General features: G+C 42.3%; 1 protein-coding gene across 4 annotated transcripts in view; it reads right to left on the bottom strand.

The window, feature by feature from the left end:
• AFF3 (ALF transcription elongation factor 3) overlaps positions 1-24,384 on the bottom strand; it is a 521,667-nt gene that overhangs the window by 78,988 nt on the left and 418,295 nt on the right. For all 4 annotated transcript variants that reach the window (XM_072844520.1, XM_072844518.1, XM_072844517.1 and 1 more), the window contains one exon: positions 15,217-15,257. In XM_072844520.1, coding sequence (XP_072700621.1) covers positions 15,217-15,257 — 41 coding nt within the window. The remainder of the gene's footprint in view (positions 1-15,216; positions 15,258-24,384) is intronic.

Below are 24,384 nucleotides of genomic sequence, written 5' to 3'. Positions count from 1 at the left end.
CTTGACTGGGCCAGGAAGAGTCATGTTGGTTGGGTCCGTACTGTTCCAGACCTTCTCAAATCTACGGAGTCTATGTGGTATCCACTGTCTGGAGCTTCACTTCCCCTGACTGAGGCAAGGACTCTGGATAACTGATGACTAGTGCCGCCCACAGGAACAATCTAGGGGTAGGGTTCACATTTAAAGACTCATGAGGTACAGAACTGCTATAGAGCTGTGAGCAAAATCTGGCCTTCATTCTGAAGTGTTAGTGAATAACCAGTATTTCTCCAGCCAGCTGGAAGGAAAAAAAAATCTTCAGGAAATATAAGTCTTAGGAAATAATGTTGGCTTGACTCTCCTTTCCTCATCATATAAATCTAAGCACAACTGGAGCACTTTTCAAGTTTTTAGTCATCTTCTGTTTTAAGTGCAGGACACAGAAGGAGGGCTAAAATCCCTAGAACTACTTTCCTGAAGAGAACAGGAGATGAGGTGTGTTCCACCAAGTCAGCTCCCAGCAGAAACCTCCGAGGATGCATGTTCATTCCTGTTTTATGCTCAAATGTGGCAGGAACAGACCACCCTCCGGTCAAGGGCAAGAGCAGCCCTCGGTCCGGTGTGTAATGCTCAAGCCTGTGCTGTGAATGCAGGCTTCCGGCAGGTGGGATTTCATCCTTTTTATAAGGGGATGCGGGGTGGTGGTGGTGGTGGTGGAGCAAGGATGAGGCCCTTGGGCAACAAGGACAATGTGCCTTTGTCACCAACTCAGTGTGCAAAAACATCCCCACACAAGGCCCCACTGCCACCCAAAAACCTGGGCTCCCGCCAGCTCTCCTCCTTCTTCAACCTTGGGCAATGGACTCATCACTTTAGGTATCAGTTTCCCCATGTGTAAAGTGGGGACAAGGGCACCTACTCCCCAGCGCTATCATGGAGATGGAATGGGGTAACGACATCAAGCCCTAGCACAGGGCTCACTGCAGCAGGCAAGCCACTCCAAGAGCAAAGAGGGTAACATGATGTCCTGATGAGAACACGCCTTTGTCAAGGAGAGGTGGGTTATCATTCAACTTTGTGTTCACCTTCCAACAATAGCAAAGGTCCAAGCCTACTGTCCTTTTAGAATTACACTAAATAGCTTAGTGGCTGGAGTGAGGACTCAAAACAAATAGGGACTTCCTTTCACATATTTCCTCAGCAAACTAATAAATACCTTACTTCTCTGTGCTTCAGTAGCATTCATGCCTGCACACACATAATTTGCCTTCTTCTCTCCCAGCAGCAGGACTGGCTGGCTGAATAGGGGTTACTGTCTCCATTGTAAGATGAGGAACTGTGGCCTAACGTGGCCCTGTGACTCACTGGCTGTGAACAGGGCAAACAGGGCCACAGGGAAGCCCCTGGGGAGCTGCTGGGCCTACAAACTCTAGGGCTAGGCTAGGCTTCATGGAGGTCCTGTGCAATTAGTTGGACCAGGGCCAGTAGACAGGCAGAACTGGTCTGTGAAATGGAAAAGGGGCCATGGACTGACACCTAACTGACATACTGAAGACTGCCTCTCTCGCTGGGAGGAGCAATGGGGAGAGGGCAGCCTGAAAACTCCAACCCGAGGCCACAGAGAATTACAGAGGGAAGAGGCGCGGCTGGGGAACCTACTCAGAATCCAGCAGCTCTGACGGCTGTTCAGAATAATGGGTGCAGATGGCCAGGCTCTGATGCTGGCTGGCGAGGGCAGAGTGGGTGCTGCACTCTTCGGGCTGTTGGGAGGATACGGTGTGGCAGCTGGCCTGCCAGTCACTTGCCTGGAAGCTAGCACAGGGAAAGGAATTGGATGAAGTCAGGAAAGGTCAGGCTGCTTCAGTTGACGTGGAGCACATTAACCTTTCAACAGCAGCAGGGGAGCTCACCAGCCTCCAAAACATAGTCATTAAAGGCCAGCCGGGCAGCTCGGCCAATACTGGCCCAAGTCCGCCTCTGGGAGGGCAGTTGGAGGAGTGGGTCACGGGGAGGCCACTGGGGAGTGGAGGAGAGGAGAGGAGGGGCAGGCCTCGTGCCCAGAGTTAGCAGCTGGAGGGGCAACTTGTTCCAGCTGGCTTGGGAAGTCCAAAGTGAAACGACCAGGGTGGGACTGTCTGGGAGGGAATTTATTGGGGGCCTGGACCGGTGAGAGGTGTTAGCCTGAAAGGCTCTTAAAGGAGAGAAGGAAGGCTCCAGGCTTTGGCTAGTTTTCTCCACTAAAAGGAGATTTAACAAAACAAAACAAAACAAAACAAAACAAAACACAATGGTGGTGGCATAAATTAAATAAACTTCCATCAAAAGCAGATAAGTAGCTTGGTTTTAAACAAAACAAAACAAAACAACTCCTCAATCTATCTCTTGGCTTTAAAACTATCTACCTGCCACCAATATTTCTCCAGCTGGCCCCCCACTCCTTAAAGGCACATACGTGAGGGAAATATCTCAAGACAGTGGCATCAGTGTGTTAAGAAATATACATGTAACTAAAATGTACTTCATCTTTTAGAATCTTCTTTTTTTCCCCCCTGTAAGATATATTACTTGTTGCTCTTGGGTTTCTATTATATTCAGTTCTGTTGCCCAGATCTGGGTCAGTGAGAATGGTAAAAGCATGGGTAAGGGGATGGCTTACCCCAGGAAGATACTGGTTGTATCTTCCTGTGTAATCAGTTTAAACATTTTAAAAGAACTGACCACTAATTAACTAATCATCAACATATTCAGTGTAGGATAGTAAATGCTGAATTAAAACTAAGTATTATTCAAGAAGGTACAGGTGTAATTATACCTTAGAAATAGATATTTTCAAAAAGGAGTAGACAGAAAGCAAAAATAAACTATCGGGACTACACAAAAATAAAAAGCTTTTGCACAATAAACTATCATCAAAACAAAAGGCAACCTACTGAATAGGAGAAGATTTTTGCAAATGACAGATCTGATAATGGGTTAATATCCAACATATATAAAGAATTTATACAACTCAACATCAAAAACCCCCAAATAATCTGGTTAAAAAGTAGGCAGAGGGCCTGAATAGACATTTTCCAAAGAAGACACACAAAGGGTAGTAGACATGAAAAGATGCTCAACATCGCTCATGATCAGGGAAATGCAAGTCAAAAGCACAATGAAGTATTGCGTCATATCTGTCAGAATGGCTAGAATCAAAAAGACAAAAAATAATAAGTGTTGGCAAGGATGTGGAGGAAAAGCAACCCTCGTGCACTGTTGGTGGAAATGTAAATTGGTGTAGTCACTGTGGAAAATAGCATGAAAGTTCCTAAAAAAGATAAAAAAATGAAATAACATATGATTCAATAATCCTATTACTGGGTATTTACCCAAAGAAAAAACCCCACTATTTTGAAAAGATATATGCACCCTTATGTTTACTGAAGCTTTATTTATTTATTTGTTTATTTTTCAAAGATTTTATTTATTCATGAGAGACACAGACAGAGAGAGAAGCAGAGACCCAGGCAGAGGGAGAAGCAGGCTCCATGCAGGGAGCCTGATGTGGCACTCAATCCCGGGACTCCAGGACCACGCCCTGGACTGAAGGTGGTGCTAAACTGCTGAGCCACCCAGGCTGCCCTGAAGCATTATTTATAAGAGCTAAGATATAGAAGCAATCTAAGTGCCCATCAATAGATGGATAAAGAAGATATGGCATATATATATATATATATATATATATATATACATATACACACACAAAGAAATATTATTCAGCCACAAAAATGAATGAGATCTTGCCTTTTGCAACAACATGGAGTTAGAGAGTATTATGCTAGATAAAATAAGTTCGACAGAGAAAAGACATATACTATATGATTTCACTTACATGTAGGATCTAAAAAATAAAACAAATAAACAAAAAGCAGAATCAGACCTATAAATGCAGAGAACCAACTGGTGGTTACCAGAGAGAAGGGGGAGATGGGGAGAATGGGTGAAGGGGAGTGGGAGATACAGGCTTCCAGTTATGGAACAAGTTGGTCATAGGAATGAAAGGTATTGGGAAGCATTGGGAAGAGTCAGCGGTATTTTAGTAGTGTTATATGGCAACATATGGTAGCTACCCTTGTGGTGAGTACTGCACAACAAATGGACTTGTTGAATTGCTATGCTGTACATCTGAAACTAATGTAACTGTGTGTGCTACACTGTACTGTACAGTACACTGTAACTGCACTTCAGTTAAAAAAAAAAGAGTGGACAGCAGTGACAAATATTGAAAACTCTGCTAGTTACACAAGAGCTTTATTCCTCTTAATGCCAACTTTGAGATGTTTTGTGTATTGAATATACAAGTAACTTTTCTTGATGTTAAAAATTGGATTACAATCATACACCATTGTCCTTGGTCTAGAACTAAAAGTGATATGGCTTTCAAAGGAGTATGACATAGTGACAAAGACTTAAGTAAAAATAACCTAGAGTTCTGTGATTTAAATATTTCGCCTTCACTAACCTTATCAATTTAGTCTGAGAATGAGTCCAGAAGAGGGGAATACAGTGTGGATGGTAATGGGTCAAAGTTGGTCACTTAAAGTATGGTAATAATAGTTATGTCATGCTTTTTATGGGGTGTCTGGTTCCTTCTGACCCCCTTTTTCAAGGCTCATTAAGTCAGGTGGTATGAACAATCAGCTCTGCTCTTGGGTGATCACAGATCTCCCACTGGTTGCTGGGGCAGGGATGGGATGACAGGTCTCTTCACCACAGGGAGACCAGGTGTGCCCGTGAGAGGCCTTCTCCTCTATCAGAGAAGGAAGGAAGGAATCTCAGGATTAGAACTCCAGCCCCTCAAACCCGGGACAGAAAGAACTACTTCCCACCGGAGACATGTGAGAAAGGAGACCATCCTGAAGAGCTTGGAATATTAGTATGTACATTCATTTTTTTCTTTTTAAAATTATAGTAAAATATATATAACATCATATTAATCATTGTAACCACATGTAAGTATACAATTCAGTGGCATTCCATATATTCACATTGTTGTGTGGCTTTTTTAAAGAGGCCACACACTCCTAAGAAGGCCGCATGCGTTCCTGCAGGCTTACAGGAATTGTGAGCAACGACAGACAGGGGTAAAACTCACTTTCACCCTGAGGCCTATGGTGGCATCCCTTTGCCCAGACATCAGGCAGCAGGTCCCCACTAATCCTCAGGTGTCCCCAAACCCACTAGACCATTTTAAAGGGCAATTAGTGGCTTCACACAATTCATTGTTTATTTACTCAAAAGACTGTTTCTTCTAGGCTGCTCTGTTCTACTGTGTAAAATACATGTTTGGGACCTTTTAAAATGTGTGTTATTTACCTGATAGAACTCAATGGCTTCTCTGGAGCCATTCAGTTTTATTGTGGAAATTAGTAGTAGGGGGGCTTTTTAAAAGCCGAATTTTAGACCTGACAGCCTGCGTTTGCTCACATTGTTAACGCAGTCAATTGAGCTAACAGCTACCAAAGGGAGGTTGGGGACACTTACATGGCCTCTCCAGAAGAAGCAGTAAGGCCAAGGGGGTCCACTTTTGTGAGTATATATGGGTACCATCAGGCCTTGTTAGAGAGGAGAGGGCTGGCTTGGAGACTTAGCAATTTTTCTCCTTCTACAAGGTCCCCCTGAACAGATTTCTACCCGGGATCCCCATAGTATCTAAGAATCACTGTTTGCTTTCAAAATAAAGATTATTTGCTTTAAAATAATAAATGAGACCAATTCTTTGGAGATCTGCCAAAAAGGGTGTCAGGAATTGCCCCAGACTGACTTTTCTATGTGACTGAAGGAGGAAGATGATGCGGTAGAGACAGGCTAGAGCCTCCTTAAAGGCATATGTGAGCCTCATCTAGGACCCACAGATCCACAAGTTTGCTTTTAGGGGAGAATAGGCTAGATTAGAATACATATATTACAAAATAGGGGTCGTAGGAGCAATATAGTAAGGCACAGTTTTCGGGATTTGTTGTTTTATTTTTCTATAAGGTCAATTTAAGAACATGACCTACACTATTAGCTCTCCAGGGTTTCATACATTAAATTCAAACTGTAATACTTCCCTCCCCTGGCTTTTAAGCTTCTTGGTAAGACTTAATCAAGAGTATCTCATGGTATCTTGATGAGTGACTCTTCTTAGGCATACAACAGAGTAATTACTATCATATGGATAGATTTACAAAGCACTTTTCCCATTTATCACCTCGTTTAATCTGGACATAAACCACACAAGGACGGCATTACTATCATCCTGTTTACGCAACTGAGGAAGTTCAAACTCAGATGGATGAATATTTTAGCCAAAGTAAATTCTAGCTCAAGTTCAAGCATTCAAAATCTCGTCCTTCCTGCATGATGAGGAGAGGTGAGGGAGAGCTGGGCCAGAGGTTTGGTATTTTTTCTCAGAGAGTAGAGATAAGAAGGCATAATTGGAATTCTTGGTCTTTATTGTTTGAAAGCCAGTCCTTTGGTATCAAGTACTACCGAATATTTCAGATGGGGTTCCTAGGCTCCAGTCAGCTGTTGAGACCAGACACAAATACATAAGGTGTGCAGAGGACGGAAGCAGACCTAGGTCCACAATTATATGAGGTGCTGATGGAATAGGTGCGTGAGAGCAGGTAAGCTGGTTATTTAGGGTTTCTGTGGAAGATGAAGCTTGATTCCACATTTGAAGGAAGCACTGTGTCACAAAAGGTAACCCCTACCCCTTGTACCAGTGGCTATCTAGAGCTGGCTTTCAGACCCCTTTCTCTTTAGACACCTACATCCTGGCAAAATGAGGGGCCTGTGGCTCCCTGTTTACCCCCACGGCCTTGCATGCTCAGACCAAGGCCATTTGTTCCTCAGAGAAGGCTGGTGCTTCCCTTCTCCATCCCAGTGTCTTCTGATGCGACCCATCCTTTATATGCTACTTCAAACACCTCCCCGCTCCCCACAGCTATCCTCTTTCTTTGTTCTGAGGGTACTTCAAGGTTTTAACTGCATCCCTCCAGTGGCTTTTATTCATAAATTGATGGGGGGCAAGGGTGATTACTAAAGCAGCTAAGAGCATCATCAACCAGAGTCAGAGCCCTCTGAGGCTTTATGTCCATAAGACTTTGGGAAAGTTATGTTATCTCCGGTCACCCAACTCACTAGGATTTTAGGGAGAGTATTTGCAAAATGAAATGAAATAAAACGTCATCGAAAATATCATCTCCTCAGGGACCTTATATTAATTAAATCCCTCCTTCCTAGTCGAGAAGATTGCTGTGAGGAGTAAATGAAGTTATGCATGTGAAGCGCAGAGCCTAGCACCTCCACATGACTGCTGTGCTAATAAGACCCATGGCCAGGTGGGCACATGTCGACGGTTAATGTACACTGTAGTTACACATATGTCTAAGTTTCTTCTACCACCTTGTAAACGCCTGGAGACTGGGATCCACGGGTAATGAATTTCTGTGTCTTCCACAGAGACCAGCACAATGTCTTACGCATAGCAGGGGTTCAGTAATATAAACATGCTTCAAATGAATGAAGGTGAAAATGGAGCTTGAATCACTGGCGGAGAGAATATGGGAGAGTACTGTAAGTGGTGGCAGGAGTATGAATCACAGAAATGAGGAGTGAGGTGGGGAGACTGTGAGGGGTCAGAGGTCATCTAGTCTCGCCCCCTCTCCATGCGGGAAATCTCTCCATGGCATCGTAGAGTTCTCCATTGGTACTGATTTCTAGTTTAATTCCACTTTAATTTAATTGCACTGGATGATTTTAATCCTTTTAAGTTTTTTCCCCAAGTTTTTAATTCCAGTATAATTAACATACAGTGTAGTATTAGTTTCAGTGTACAATATAGCAATTTAACACTTCCATACACCACACTGTGTTCATCATGGCAACTGCATCCTTAATCTCCATCGTCTACTTCATCCATCCCTCCCCCCTCCTCCCTCTGGTAACCATTGGTTTTTTCTCTATAATTAAGAGTCTTTCTTGCTTTCTCTCTCTCTCTCTCTGTCTTTCCTTTCATTTCTTTTGTTTCTTAAATTCACCTATGAGTCAGATCATATGGTATTTGTCTTTTTTTGATGGACTTATTTCACTTAGCATTATACTCTCCTGCTCCATATACGTTGTTGAAAATGGCAAGATTTCATTCTTTTCTATGGCTGAGTAATATTCCATTGTAATATCTGTCTCTCTCATATCTTCTTTACCCATTCATCAATTTCTTGTCTACTTTTGGACTATTCTTTTTTAATTTATTTATGATAGTCACACAGAGAGAGAGAGAGAGGCAGAGACACAGGCAGAGGGAGAAGCAGGCTCCATGCACCGGGAGCCTGACGTGGGACTCAATCCCGGGTCCCCAGGATCGTGCCTTGGGCCAAAGGCAGGCGCCAAACCGCTGTGCCACCCAGGGATCCCTGGACTAATTTTTTAAAAGACTTATTTATTTATTTATTTATTTGAGAGATAGAGAGAGAGAGAGAGAGCAGATGAGAATGAGTGGAGGATGGGCAGAGGGAGAGGAAAAAGTCTCAAGCAGACTTCCCATTGATGTGGGGCTCAATCCTACAGCCCTTTCCAAGCTGAAACCAAGAGTTAGATGCTTAACCAATTGAGCCACCAGCATGCTCTGGACTGATTTTTTTTTTTTTAATCATTCCATTTTTCCCACTCTTTATCTCTGTGGCAATTAATGGTGTTTTTCAATTCTATAGCATCTTACAGGCATGGACACCTGCTTTAACCCCTCAGTGGTGAGTCCTGACCGTCAATGTCTGTCTCCTTGGTGGTCTGCTGCAGTGGCACACAGTCAGTTTCAGAAAGTATTTTCTATTTTCAGCCCAATGTTGCCATCTTTCAACTACAAAACTACACATTGTACTTAGTTCATTCATTTATTTGCTCACTGTTTTCTTTCATTCATCAAGTGACTTACTGTGTCTTCTAATTGTTAGAAATTGTGCTATGTGGTAGGGATAAAAAGATAACCAAGCCAGAAATGTTAAGATTATTATAATTATTAGTAGAGACAAAGTATTAGTACAGACTGAGTTAACTATTTGTTAATGTAAAATGTGGTGAGAGCCACCAGTCTCTGACCCCATCCACACCTGCTTTGTTGCTGTGTGGTGGAGGATGAATCATAATCATTGGGAGTCAGAGGAATTTAGTCCCAGCTCTGCCACATGCTAACTCGGGACCTTGGATGCACCACATCACCTATCTTAGGCTCAGTTTTCTTATCTGTAAAATGAGTCTTTTCTAGTTCATGGGGTTGCTGTGAGGATCACAAAATGAGACGGTCAATGTGATAGTGCCTGTAAACTTTAAAGCTCTTTAAAAAAGTTTTTCATTTACATGATATACCAAAAAGGCTTCATTATAAGTAAGGAATCCCTTGCATTGGAGAGACTGCTGTGGGTTTCAAGGGCAGGGTTGACAGATACCCTCTAGCATGCCATGTTATTATCTTTAAAGTTGGAAATTTAAAGCTTTCTTAAAAAGTTCTGCATTCCCCACTCCACCCCCCACCCCCCACTCCCTTTTTGGGTCCTTTGAGAAGAGACCGACTGTTAGTAGTGCATGGCAGCTGTGACTTTCCTCTCAGGTCATTGTGTAAAATGTCACCCAGAAAGTTACACTTCTGTGCTGGTGGCCACCCCCAGCATGCTCCCTTTGTTTGGTTGGCAAGAGGTCAGGAAGATGAAGTGGAATGCAAACCCCCGACCCTGCAGTGTGATGCCCCCCAACCCTTCTCACCTTGCACTGGGGTCGTTTCCAGTCCTGCCTTTGGAGGAACAACAGCCCCACGTGGAAAGAAAAGCCCTTCCTTTTAGTCTATTTCTCATTTGCTTAATTCCATTACATTCTCCGGAATGGGAAGAGGAGAGTTGATGGGAGAGATTTATTTGAATGAGCCTAAAGAAGCCCTTCTTTTCTGCAAAGCCAACATCCCTGTACACGGTAAAGTCCTGAGCATAGGTGCATGGCCATGTCTGCTCACCACTGTACCCCTGGCCAGCTCTGCGCCTGGCTGAGCACGCGGGATGTGCTCAATAAATGCTTGTGGCATAAGTGAATCAATCAATGGCAGTTGTTTGGATTTCAATATAAATGGATTTTGGACCTGAGATATTGCCAGATGGGCAGACAGGTTACAGTCTGGTGATGCATCTCCAAGGCTATAAAAATGTAGCCATTTCTGGAGTCACATGCTGACATTTCAGAAGATGATTATATGCACAATTTAACCACACGGCCACTTGTGCCCTCCAAGTGCCATCGCTTCAACAACTGTTTGCATGTTAGCTTTCTTGCTCATCCCCCCCCCCCCCTTTTTTAAAGTCAGGCACAGTTTTTTCCCAGTTCCTATTTCCAGATGAATGTGATTTATTCATATGAAATTATGCCCCATTTTTATAAAACCCAAGTTACTGCAAATGATGCTTGAGGTTTCACAGAAAATATTAATTCCTGATCTGCTGCTATAAAGCATCCCCGCTCGCTCTGCAGCAGCTCTGTCGCTCTGAGACAGATGGAAGCAGTCCAAGGGTATGATTAACTTCTTAGTCCTGGCAATTTCCTAGTGCTCCTCTTGCCCTAGATTTCAAGATTGACCTCCAGCTTCTCTGCAAATGCACAGTTGCTCAGCTTGATAAATCACACGAATCCCTTTTTTGATCACAGTTATCTACTATTTACTACTTATGAGGTGAAGTTAATCATATTCAGAGGCACTTCATATGCTGCACACATACCCTTCTTCTCTGAACAGCACTTTGCATATTTTCCACATTACCGGCAATGTGGCAGCTTTCACAGTACAGACAGTCTACACCAAAGACACACCTTTATAAATGGGCCTCATGCCCATTTATCCTTATTCTCCTCTGCCTCTCTCTACTTTGTCCAGTACAATAACCCATAAGGAGAAAAAACCACTTGGGAGGCACGTTATAAGGAGTGATAAGTAAGAAGGAGAGTGTCTCTTTGTAGATTGAGGTTTTCTTATAATTGGCTTGCTTTGCCTTGTTCAGAATTTTGCCATCTCTTCCTGCCCTGGTCTCCTGCTGTTTTTCTCGACTTGGGGAATCAGTGAGCCTCTGGTAGGCCAGCTGACTCTCAAAGGGATAAAACAGATGATAAATTCTGCAGTCAGCAATAGGAAAGAACAACAACAAAAAAGTGCCATTCTACCCTCATGCAACCCTTCTTGTCACTGCAGGGTGGCACAGGTGAGCTGGCCAAAGCCCAAATTTGTCTTGCTAGTATGATCCATCCAGTTTTCGGCACTTTAGCTACTTTGGATGAACCATAAATTAAGCCCATTGCTCGGGCAAAACTGAACAAGGCTACGGGTTTTCTTTGGAGGTGACCACAGAAGACTTTTTACATTTAGGTAACAGAAATATCATAGTTTTAATTTATCAAGGGTGTGTATTGATTGCTTAGGACTCACTGAACTTTAAAGTACCATCTTAACTGTCAGATATTGGATTTCTGCTAGAACGTCTATTTAAACCAGGAAATGGGAGAAATGAAAAGATAGACAGGACTGGCCTTCAAAAGACATCTGGATATTCTCTCATCTGAGAGAAGAAACAAGATTTCTACCTGCCGTTAAAAAGAAAAGGGAAATGTCAACTCTTTTCCTTATAACTAGTCTCATCGGGTCGGGTCTCAAAGACCCGGATGCAGGTTTTCTCAGGGGGAAGCAGAGAACAGTCACTGGCATCCTTCAGTGTGCACTCATACCCACCAACGACCCAAGTCAAGTAAACCCTAGGTCATTGTCAAGTTTACATCTTGAAACAAAATGGCTCTACTCCTGTATCAAATGTCCTTGTGTCCACCATGTACTCAAGGTGACTATAAGGCTAACCAGAAGTTAGACCCACATGTGAACAAACTAACAGGACATGAGATAAGAAATCTGTGGTGGCATAGGCTGGGCCAACTCAGCTGCTCTGTCCAACTGTAGAACTGCAGAACTCATGAAAGCACCTTTTCAGGTCTGAAAAGTGCCTCTATTTTCTAGGAGAAAATGAAAGTGCTGCCTTATCAATGGAATTTTATATCAAGAAGTGCTAATAGACTGAAAACAATATTTTAGGAAAACAGAATAGATTATGTGAAGGAATGCAGAATAGATTCATACCAGGCTCCAAGTAGCCAGAGATACTGGCATTAGATCTCCACCTCGCAAAGGTCACAACTTGGGGGGAATCTTTACTCAATTCCATTTCGACCCTGAGGTGGTTCCTCCAACAGACAGAATATTGGGCAAGAAGACATGCAGTAGTTTGACCCAGAGTCACATTCATCATTTTCTAGAAAATACTGGTTTAGGGGATCCCTGGGTGGCTCAGCAGTTTAGTGCCTGCCTTTGGCCTAGGGCGTGATCTTGGAGACCCGGGATGGAGTCCTGCGTCGGGTTCCCTGCGTGGAGTCTGTTTCTCCCTCTGCCTGTGTCTCTGCCTCTCTCTCTCTCTCTCTCTCTCTCTGTGTCTCTCATGAATAAATAAATAAATAAAAAATCTTTAAAAAAATACTGGTTTATTTAACAGAATAAGTAATGTGCTAGAAAATGACATCTATTACTTGATAAATTAGTATTCCTTAATTTAAGAAAATAGAAAATATTCATCCAATGAACTTAGTAGGGGTTTTAAGTCCTTATTTGTATTTTTAATTTAATTTTATATTTTTAAAAGATTTTATTTATTTATTCATAAAGAGAAAGAGGCAGGAACATAGGCAGGGGGAGAAGCAGGCTCCCTGTAGGGAGTCTGATATTGGACTTGATCCCAGGACCCTGGGATCACAACCTGAGCCAAAGGCAGACGCTCAACCACTGAGCCACCCAGTAAGTTCTTATTTTTAAAAAGGATTTAAAATCATATCTCCAAATGATTACAGATACTTCTCACTTCTGGAAATTCCTCATGTGGCCCTGAATTCATAGAAAACAGAATAGAGAAAGCTCAGAGAAGGTAGCTTTACACAACTGCATTGTTAGAATAGCAAAGTCAACTCATTACTTTAAAATGAGTCAAATTCCTCCAATTTTGAACAGAAAAACCTTTAGACTTAAGGGACATTTAAAGACAGAAATTAATAAGAAGAGAAACTACAATGGGAATCTCTATTTCCTGGGGCTTCTTTTCTCACAGTATTCTGCTGTGAGCAATTATATAATCAATAGAGGCTAAGATGCTAACTTACTAGTTAGTTAACTATTGGTTTTGTTAAGGGTTTTTTTTTTTTTTTTTTGTTATTTTTTTTTTGTTAAGGGGTTTTAGAGAGAATATCAGAAAAAAGTCAAGGGGAATAGTGTTGCTCATCATTAAAATCCACGCACACTTTCTATCCAGAACAGAGTCATGTATCTTTTGGGAAGCAGCCTTAGAATGTATCAGTTCTAGTTTCTGATGACTTGTCTTCGTATTTGCAACCATGTTTTCAAAGGAATTCCATATTTTCCTAAAATTGGTTTTGATTCATTCTACCAAAGGTAATAATGATGTTTTGGGTTTGTACATTTGGCTTTATTGAAATATATTTTATGTACCATAAAGCTCACCCCTTCAAAACATGCAATTTGATGGTTTTTGGTACAGGGTTATGAGATCAGCAGATAATCTAATTTTAGAACATTTTCAATACCCCCCAAAGACATCTTCCAACCATTGGCAATAACATAATATTGTAAACTGAGGGGCTTCACTTGCTTTCCAATGCATTTTGTTGAAGGAAACTTACTTAAGTCAAAGGGAAAAAAGAAATACATAGAGGAAAGGAATTAATGTGTCAGATTTTAAATGTTTCCATCCAGAGTCTCCTACCAACAGACTCAGAAGCAGTACAGTTATCAGCTTTTGTGAAAATCCCAGACATAATACCAGAAGATCATGTGGCGGCCCCTCTTCGAGCACACAAGCTTGTGTGGTTGTCATGGGGAAGGCTTTTCAACTGAAATAAAAATACTCATGCTCAACCTGCCACCATAGAGAAAATGCTTTTCACCCATGTGCACAGATAATTTGCCTAAGTGACAGGTTTTTACCTTGGAGAAGCACTGAACTGAGCTAGTTGACACAGTCAATTATTGTTCATTTAAAAAAAAAAAAAGAAAAAAAAAAGAACTGAGAAGAAAAGGAAGGTGGTGACAGTTAGCTAGATAATGCTGAGGTGTCCACCAGCCAGCCAGGGGAACATCTCCTCCAGTGGGTTCTAACCCAGCAAGAGCCTCCCTTGGGGGCAGAAGCTGGAGTTCCTCTTCTCCTGACAGTTCTTTAAGAAACACACACAGGGCAGCCCAGGTGGCTCAGCGGTTTAGCGCCGCCTTCAGCTCAGGGCGTGATCCTGGAGACCCCGGATCGAGGCCCACGTCGGGCTCCCCGCATGGAGCCTGCTTCTCCCTCTGCCTGTGTCTCTGCCCCTCTCTCTCTCTCTCTCTCAATCTCTCTCTGTGTCTCTCATAAATAAATAAATAATAGATAAAACCTTAAAAAAAAAAGAGAGAAACACACACACACCCTAACCTCAGTAAATGAAAACTCACAAACCAACCAAACAGAAAGGGTCTGGTCTGTTCCCGAAAGTAACTTGGTATGTCTCTGTTCAGCTCTCTTTACATACAGCCTTTTAAAGCAGGGCAGGCCATGAAATACAGTTTGAGTATTTACTGATTAGTTTTCTCTATCTCCTTCAATAACAAAAGTCTGAAAACACAAGCCAAAGCCAGGAGTAAAAAGTCAGGCACTTGGGACCATGAAATGGGTTATGTGCACGAAGTATTTCAAGAGAGAATTTCATCAAGAGACAGACAGATCCTGGTGAAATGCTATGGAAAAAGTCTGAAGAAAACATCTCAGAATAAATGAAGCACTTATGGCTGAAAAATGAGCTTAGATCTCAACCAATTCCAAAGTTCAGAATTTACTGCCCTATTCAGGTCTTTCCCTCTAAGTTTCCCATCTCCTGTTTCATTGCACAACAAGGGATTCTTCATACTTTCTATGAAATACAACAAGGCGATTTTTGCAGTAATAAACTCCACACATGCATGACAAATCCAAGCATGCAAAATGTTTAACATCCCAGTTCACAGATACTTTAGGGACAAAATCCGATTATGAATTATATGCCACAATAAATAGGGCTCAATGTTTCATAAAGCAATTTATAGTTCATAAAAATGACAAAATGTACCTGTCAGACAGAGCGTGGAGAGCAGTTCTCTGGGCTGCCTGCTGGAAGGAAGGACAGAGATGTTTATTTAATATTCTGACTTTAAATTATGTACTCAATCAACACTTTTAAAAAAACAGTGTCACACACATTTTTGCCATGTGGGCAAATATTAAACTACCAGCAACACGGTAGAGAGCCCCATCATGTTAAGAGATGGTTTCCAGAACAGTTGACTGAAGCCCTGCAGTGCACACCTGCCACCAGGGGGCGGGAGGCATGGTGTGCTCGGCAGGGGAGATTATAGATGAGTGCCCACTGCTGATCTACCAGGAGAGGATCAGAGCTGTTTCATTTTTGCTTGCCGAAATCACTTTTCCCATGGTTTTATTCTACTTTCCTCTAAGAAAAAAAGCTGTTTTGGCTCCTTTGTAGCATCTTTCTCAATGAAAGTGTAACTTCGATTCAGTTTTCAGATTTATTGAAAAAGTCACTATCATTGGAAATTGGAAGGCCAACTGGAAATGTGATGATATTATGAGACTATTGATTTGTTTTAGGCAAAGTAATGACATTGGGGCGATTTTTAAAAGTCTTGTAGAGAACCATATTGAAATATTTATGGATACAATTATATGATGTCAAGATTTGCTTTGAAACAATACAGTCGGAGGGAAGGGAGAGTGGGTCGGCGTTTATAAATGTAACAAGATGGCCTTGGGTTGATAACTGTTGAAGCTAGGGGATGAGCACATTGGGATACTATTATATTATTCTTGGCAATTAAAAAAATATTTTATTTATTTATTCATGAGAGCCACACAGAGAGAGGCAGAGACATAAGAAGAGGGAGAAGCAGACTCCCTGCAGGGACTCTAATGTGGGACTTGATCCCAGGACCCTAGGATCATGACCTGAGTCAAAGGCAGATAGATGGGGATCCCTGGGTGGCGCAGCGGTTTGGCGCCTGCCTTTGGCCCAGGGCGCGATCCTGGAGACCCGGGATCGAATCCCACGTCGGGCTCCCGGTGCACGGAGCCTGCTTCTCCCTCTGCCTGTGTCTCTGAGCCTCTCTCTCTCTCTCTGTGACTATCATGAATAAATAAATAAAATCTTAAAAAAAAAAAAAAAAAAAAAAAAAGGCAGATAGATGTTCAACCACTGAGCCACCCAAGTGCCGTTGTTCTGGGCATGTTTGTATGTTTTTGAAACTTTCCCTAATACCAAAACTAAGAGAAAAAGAAAAGAAAAAGGCCACCATTTTTCCATCAGATTTTCTCAGGTTTGTAATCACTTTCTTTTTTTGTCTGCCTTTTCTATATTTTTGTACATTGGCTTTCTATTGCTAAGCACTGTGAAACTTCAGAAGGCCAAGGTCCTACTCCATTCTGTGTCTCAGAAGTTGTAATTGGGAGGGGATCAAAGCATGGCCTCTAAGACCGGGGTTTACTCAGGGTGCAGCAGGAAATAAAGAGTGCACACAGTTTGTTTTCACTGTGTACACTACACATGTCAAGTGTACTGCTTACCAGGGACATGAAACTGTTTCCTAGGCTATTCCTCATTCCATTTAGACAGCAGACAAAATAGAATCTTCAGAATAGAAAAAAAAAAATGACACATCGGCGTCATCAGCCCTATTGCAGAAATGAAATATATCCTGGATGGGAGCTGCATGTCTTTGTATCAGTCAGTCCAACATTACCGAATTACTACCGTGTAGAGACTATTGTGCTAGGCTCCAGGAGGGACAAAAACAAAAGCAGAATTAATCATCGTCTTGGAGAAGCTCCATCTGTAGGTAGAAAGTCACACCGGAGGCACAGGGATGACTTGAGGACATTTAGGAAATCACACACAGATGAAAAGGTTAAGGTAGGACAGCATTAGGAGGGGGCAGGTCTGAGTGACTGCTAAAGGTTGGTGGACCAGTAGCTCCTCAAACAGTGCCTAGAACTGTCAGCAGGTGCTCGGTAAATATCCACTGAGTAAATATTACATGAATGAATCAATGAGGGAATCCTTCCCAACTAAAGTTGGAGCAGAACTTGAAAGACAAGGAGTGTCTGGCTGTGAGTAGGGGTGTTTCTTCCCATTACATGCATGAGGGGGATCACTGCTGGTGTTAGGTGCCTGGGGTCGGGGGTGCAGAAAACTTTCAAAGATCAGGAGGGTCCCTCATACAGTGAGGAAACGTCCCCTTAAAACGACAAGGGTGGCTCTATGGAGAAACACCAGAGCAAAGTAGGAATGCAAGTCAGAATTGAAAGAAGTCAGATTTGCCTCCGGGCCTGGCAAAAGGATTTGAAAATAAACAAATAAGAGGAACTTAGGTAATTCCCACAAATGATATAACCACATTGATTTAAGAAAAAGCACAAAGTTGTAAAACTGGGAATTGAAAGTCTTACGTTCTGTGAGAGGTTTTGTCATTTATTTATATGGCAGCCTAGAGTCTGGCCCCTCAACCTATGTCTGTTTCCAAATTGCGCTTTCCTTCCTTGAAGGGGATGACAAGGGAGCCAGTCAGTTAATACCCAGGCTATTGCAAACAATCTAAAGGGTTACTGCCTCCCCTTTTCTCCTGATTTTTGGTAAATTAAGGCCCAAATGTCCTGGCATTCTAGCATCACAGAATTAGTCCAAGAGAGGAAAGAAGAACATCGCAGAGCTTCTCTTGGTGAGGACACCCAAGGGAGTAGGAAGAGGCATAGGGGAAGAGGTGAGAAGCCTGAGAAAGACCTGGAGCCCAGGAGCCCCCTCGGATACCTCAGAGGACAGGTACTTCCTTCTCTTGTGCTCCTTTCTCTGTGTGCTCCTGGAGAGCCAGCCTAGGAGCATGCCCACGAAAAGTACCCAGCAAGTGACGAGCAGCCATTTCTATTCTCAGGTTTGTCTCCCAAAGGGTTCTCTTCTCACTCATCAAGATGGCTTTCACTTTTGGCAGCTATCCTCAAAAAGAACTTAACTCTCTACCCTTGAGTCTGCCTAAATATACAAAAATAATTTGGAACTCTCCAAAGGAAAGATGGCATGCATTATTAGTACAGCCTCTTAACATTATCTCAGCAGGAGGCAGTGGAGACGGACTCTTCCCAGAAAAACAGAAATCATAAGGGATGTGACTAAAAGTTCATCAGAAACCTCTAACATGGCCTCTGAAGTTTTCCCTTGCCATGGGCATCCATGTTTAAAAAGTCTATGGACTCTTTTCTCTCCTGCCTCCAAATACTCCCTGCTGACTTTTGTGATAAGGAAACAGTGCCCCCCCCCCTTTTTTTTGATGTGCAGCCAATAAGAAAATTATTTAGACAGCAAAAGCAACAAAACCCAAACAGCTCAATTGCTCAAGCACCACTGGAGTGATGTGTCCCAGGCGGTGGCACCTGTGGAGAATAACTGTAGGCCTGATGCAAGCTCTCACATAAGCTTAACTGGAAGCTTGGAGCAGGGGCTGCTTTCTCTTAGCAGATGGATGGGATGCTAGGGCTGAAAGGCTCTGACATAAGTCATAGACATACGAAGGTTTAGACATCGGTCATCCCACCAGTCATTAAGCTGTGTCTTTCTGTGACAGTCACTCTTCAATCTGTCCACACGATGCATGTCACCATCCACTTCCCACCGTGGTATTTAGCACCTCTGATTGCCTGCACTACTATTTTCAATGCCTGGTTTTGATTGTGCTATTTAATTTGCAGTTATTCTACACCATTAAAAACTTTACAGAGGGTGACTCATCATCCATCAAGCAAAGAGATGAGAGTATTTTAAACATTTTAAATAATTCCTTGAGAAAATAAAAGCTTTATGGCCTTAGATTAAAACTGTATGTCATATACCGAGGCAAAGACCACATTTTTTTTTTTTACTGCCTTGTCTCTTAAAAGTAGTTTGATTTTGCATACTATTTCACTTAATGGTTGGAAAATAATAAAATAAATAAACATTGGAATTAAAGAGCAGAGAAAAAATTACTTAGGTGACTCATGATTGAAGCCTGAAAAACTACTCATAGTAAACTAGATGAATTGCCCAATTTCCTTCTTTCAAGAGTTGTACATTACAGCAACCATATTTTTCTCTTCCTAAATTATCAACTCCTCTAGTAACTTTCCTCTTATTCGGTTCTCAGCAAAATAGGTTGAGAAGGTTAAGGGAATGCTTCATTGATCTCTCCGGAGTTCATTACTCATTCATGAATGACTCTGAAGCATAAGTCTACAAGACAAAACAAGTTTTCTACCAGAAATAATCATTTTCCAGGTTCTCTCCAAGAGATGACATCTTTTCTCTGTCTTCATTACAGTAAGCTCGGTGTTTTGGAACATAATCAGTAGACATTCAGGTTTCAATGTATGCTAAATAAATTACCAGTCACAATCTGTTATTGAAGGGAAATCAAAGAGGAAATTAAGTGCCCTTCTTGTAATTGGTTTGTGCACAGAACAAGTTTATGGATGCTGGAGTGGGGAGGAGAATGAAAGGAAGAGGCTGAAATTCAGAGGGGTCTCAGGATAATTCAATTTCTTTTTTACTTGCTAGAAACAGACGAATGTGTGGACAGATGTGTAATTTAATCTGAAGTATCTCCGACGTACAGGTACTAGGCTCAGCTTGGGTGACACGCAAAAGTGGACAAAACTCTCCCCACATTGTACTTAGGATCTAGAGCAAGTCAGGCATGAAAAGCTAAACATACACAAATGTTCTAGATTATAAGGTCTACGACTGAACAGCACAGAGAGGACAGAATTCTAAGGAGATCTCGGTTGGTCAGGGAAGGCTCGCTAAGTAAAGCACAAAAAAGCTCATGCCTGCAGGATAAAGATGTTACTGAACCAGAGAAATGGGAGTGAGTGGGGAAGGAAGGGGTCCAGGCAGGGAAGACAGTTTGGGAGCAAAGGCCTAAGGTAGGCCTAGATCTTTGTTCAGTCGAAGAACTACATGAAGGATAATACGATTGGCATTTTTCAGGTATCACTCTGGCTTCTGTGTGGTGAATGGATTTGAGCAGGAAGGGACCATGTTTGAGGTTGTTGCAACAAAGTAGGCAAGAGAAGTGCTTGGTAGCACCAGACAGGAGAGAGTCTGTGTTACATTCTGGAGGCAGAACCCAGGGAAATGGTGATTGTTAAGATGTGGCACAGACATCTGAGGCATCAGGAATGAGTCCCAGGTTTCTGGCTTGAGGCGCTGGTAAGCATGAAGAGCCACCGATGCATAGAGATACATGGCTGAACTTTCTGGATCTACAGTTTGCTATCCTCAGAGAAGCAGATTCAGGATTCAAGTAGTTAGAACACTTCCTTTATTTTTTCATCCGCATCTGAATAACCTCTATCTTTTCAGGCTTATTATATGACAGTAAAGCAGGTATCTCTGCAGCAGTGATTTTAATCATTTGGCTTCACCTGTGTTAGGATGTTGTATCCATATTCAACAACTTGAATAAATACTATCACAGCTAGCCTTAGTTCTTCTGTTTTGGCACTACTGAAGCACTCTGGGAAATTTAGACTGGAATCACCTACCTTTACAGGACTTCTGTCTGGTGAGGCCTTAGTTTTCTTGCCATTTTTCTGCAAGTTGAGGCTTGTATTTATTAATTAATTTCACGGCTTAATTTCCTTCTACATCTCTTTAACACATCTTATGTTTCATTAACTTAACTTTTATGCTGTTGCTTTTCACTTCAGTCCTAGCTCATGGGTCTCTTAACTTTTTATGCTGGGAGCTTCTGTTTCTTGTTTTCAACCTGGTTAGCAATATTTGTCAGACAACTTTGTCCAGTCTTATGCTCTTCAGTATTTCCTCTGTAATAATAAGTCCTGTGCATTTTCAGATTTCTAGAAATGTTGTCTAGGAAGGATTTTTTCAGTAGCCTTTGACCTTATCCTGTCCTCTGTCAGGGGCTGGGCAGAGTCAGAGATGACAATGTAATTGTGATCCAAATGAGAACATTTGGAGAATGAAAGGGGATGCTACCCAGATGGGTGTTGGGGGCAACAAAGAAAATCTGCTTTTCTGGGCACGCTGGGCTGTATTGTATGGCTGCTCTAATAAAGACAATGCTGCACAAATATAAATAAGATCAGGATGAGAAGATAGAGTTTCAGGGGCTTAGGAGCTTGTCAATAAAGAAAGCAAACAGCGGAATGGGGTCAGCAGCAGACAAATTACCTGCATTCTTGTTTAAGTCAAGCCAATGTTTCTGTCATTTTCCTGTTCTCTTTCCAGCTGCTCTTCCCTTTATTTACATTCTGCCTATCATCTGAGGTCTAGCTCACCCTTTTTATAAGTGCTCCTTGACCAAGGCGTTTGTTGATCTTCCTCTCTCTGAACTCCTAGCCCAGAACACGTGTTAGCACCAGGTTCTTTTCTTTCTTGAGGACTTTGCCATCTGCTTTGCGAGAATTCTAACCTTGGCTCCACCGGTTCCTTGAGGATCACTGAAGGTGGAAACCCTAGCCCTTCTCCCCTCACCAGAAAGGGCTTCCTGGAGACTGACAACGGTGGGTGGGATTCACAGGCAGGATGTGAGTAGGTAACATATGGGGATGATAATATGGATGCTATTTGCCACAGCTCCAATCTAAGTGTTGGAATACATTCCTTTTTCTTAGCTATATATTCTTTCTTCTATTTTGCTTTCTTTAAAAAACTAGGGTACACTTTCCTCTTTGAAGAAAGTTTGTCTCGTTTCCCTGCTGCCACCAGATTGCTTAGATTTGTTTATGTCTACCAGGAATTCTGTAAAGACAATAATAAATATTTATTGAGCACCTGTTATATCCCCTGGAAAATGCTGACTAGAGTTGATATTATACAGGCAGATGAAGACTGCCTTTATAATGGTATCTCATAATTTGGCTCCTGTACCAGCTGACTGATTTGGGGGACTTGTTTGAGGTCAGATTAGCAGTGACAGTCTAATTGGGCCTTTCAAATCTTCGGAGAGGAGTTAAGGGAGACACGCTTGTTTTCACTGAGCATTTTCTGGACATTTTACTCATTGGAGATAAACTACGAAAAATTTGTGACCTCCGCTATGCAAGATGACAAGTTCCTGCCTCTAGGTTCTGGAGGCTTTGGCCTTCACAAATGAAAATTTAGGGGCAGCCACTAGGAGTCAGGGGATAGAAAGGAAAAATGTGAGGACTATGTGAGCACATGCCACGGGGGCTGTCCCCTGTCCATGGTGATGACATCAGACTCCTCCTAGAGGGGCTGGGGCTCCACTGAGGGCCTAGAACATAAAGGGCACCCTAGATAGTAGGCCATACTGAGGCCCAAGGCAAAGGCAGATTATGGGACAGAGGGTCCCAGTGGCTTCCTGGAAGCCTGTGGGGTGGGGAGCTGGTGTGGGAGAGTGTAAGAGGTCAGTGTCAAGTGCAAGAACAATGGTAGGAAGACCTATGGTGGGGCATGAAGCTGTCAGGATTCACCACAATGTCGGGGGTGGTGGTCTGCAGAAGTAAGCTAAGCAATAGCCAGCCCCAAGCCAGGTCAGAGTAATGTGGCATTGCTGTCCATGGCAAGTAGCTGCATCTAGCTGGCCAGCTGGACACTGACCCCATAAAGGGTCAGGCTCAGGGAGGCTAGATACCAGCTCTTTGAGGACAGGGAGTGAACCAAGCAAGTACTTTATTGAACAGCCTTCGGTACAAGGTTTAACCAATGGCACAGAGCACATAAATGGTGATAAGTATACTGCTGCCAGAAGACCAAGTCATACTGGGACCTGTCCTGAATGCTGTGGGGATGATGGGTTAGCTTTTATCTCATTCATTCCATTCACTCTCATTCCACAAATATTTTATGCAGAGGATGAGAACTCAAAATTGGCAACTGGGCTTTAGGTTTTAACATGGATTCTAAAGTTTAAAAAAAATAAAAATAAAGGTTTTCAAGATTCCATTAGGGATGCCGGGGTGGCTCAAGGATTAAGTGTCTGCCTTCGGCTCAGGGTGTGATCCTGGGGACCCAGGATTGAGTCCTACATCGGGCTCCCTGTGTGGAGCCTGCTTCTCCCTCTGCCTGTCTCTCTCTCTTTCTCTCTCTTTTTTTTAAAGATTTTATTTATTTATTCATGAGACAGAGAGAGGCAGATTCCGTCAGTATAATTACAAACTTCGTGTTCCTTTTTGTTTTTGTTTTAAGGAATTAACAAGGCAGTATTTTGCTCTTAAACAGCTACCATCATTCAATTGTCAATTGCCCTCTTGTGTAAAAGGATCTAGCACATCTTTGCTGAACTATTATTTTGTTCAAAACCAATATGACACTCTCTATGAAAATGCTTTCCCTGCAAGAAATTAATTTTTTTTTCCTTGTGGTGTTTTCCCGTAAAACCTTTAGCACTTTCTTTCAAGGTACTAAATTAGGGACTATTTGTGGCCCCTGCTGGACAGGTGGTAAGTTATCAGTCTCTCCCCTTCTGTTCCAAACATAACTACTTTATTGTCCTAAAGAACATGTTCACAAAACTTAATCCCCACTAATTAGGGGCTGGGTTGTCTTGTTATCTATGTTCTCAGAATGTTTCAGTTGTTTAGGAGAGAGATGATAAGAGTCAGATAAATAAAAACTTGTAACATCTAGGCCTACATCTTCAGATTTCACATTTCATCTTCATTGTATGCGTGGCATACATACCTGGGGACTAAGTTTCAACTCTAGGCTTCCAGTTTTTATCATAATTTTCAATTATTAAGTGGTATATGTGCATTATAGGAAAAATGACATGCATACAACAAACAAACACACAACAACAAAACAAAAAACCACCTCCATTTTGCCACTGGGGTGATAGCTACCATTAGCAGCTTGGTGTGAATCTATCCCTATTCTCCATGTAAATGGAGAGTAAAGTAAATCAGGGCTGTCTTGTGGCCAGTCTGAACATAGCATTGCACGAAGACTATGAAAGTCTTGAAAAGTAAGGGAAGTATCAAAGCCTCTTGACAAGAGAGGGTTGGGGAGATAGACTGTAACACACTATAAACCCCATTCTTCTTTATTCAGACATATTTTCCAAGTTCCATGCTGTGTGGCAGTGGCCCTGTCTCTCTTCTCCTTCCCTCCTCCTCTTTCTCTCCCCTAAAGCTCCAGAACTTCTCTCCTCTTCCTCCGGTCTTCCAGATCTTTTCTTCTATGATTAACTCCTTGCCTTTTCTGATATAAATC

The sequence above is a fragment of the Canis lupus genome, chromosome 11, assembly GCF_048164855.1.
Source record: "Canis lupus baileyi chromosome 11, mCanLup2.hap1, whole genome shotgun sequence".
Classification (NCBI taxonomy): domain Eukaryota; kingdom Metazoa; phylum Chordata; class Mammalia; order Carnivora; family Canidae; genus Canis; species Canis lupus.
Note: the sequence above shows the minus strand (reverse complement) of the source record. Positions and strands in the feature narration are given on the sequence as shown.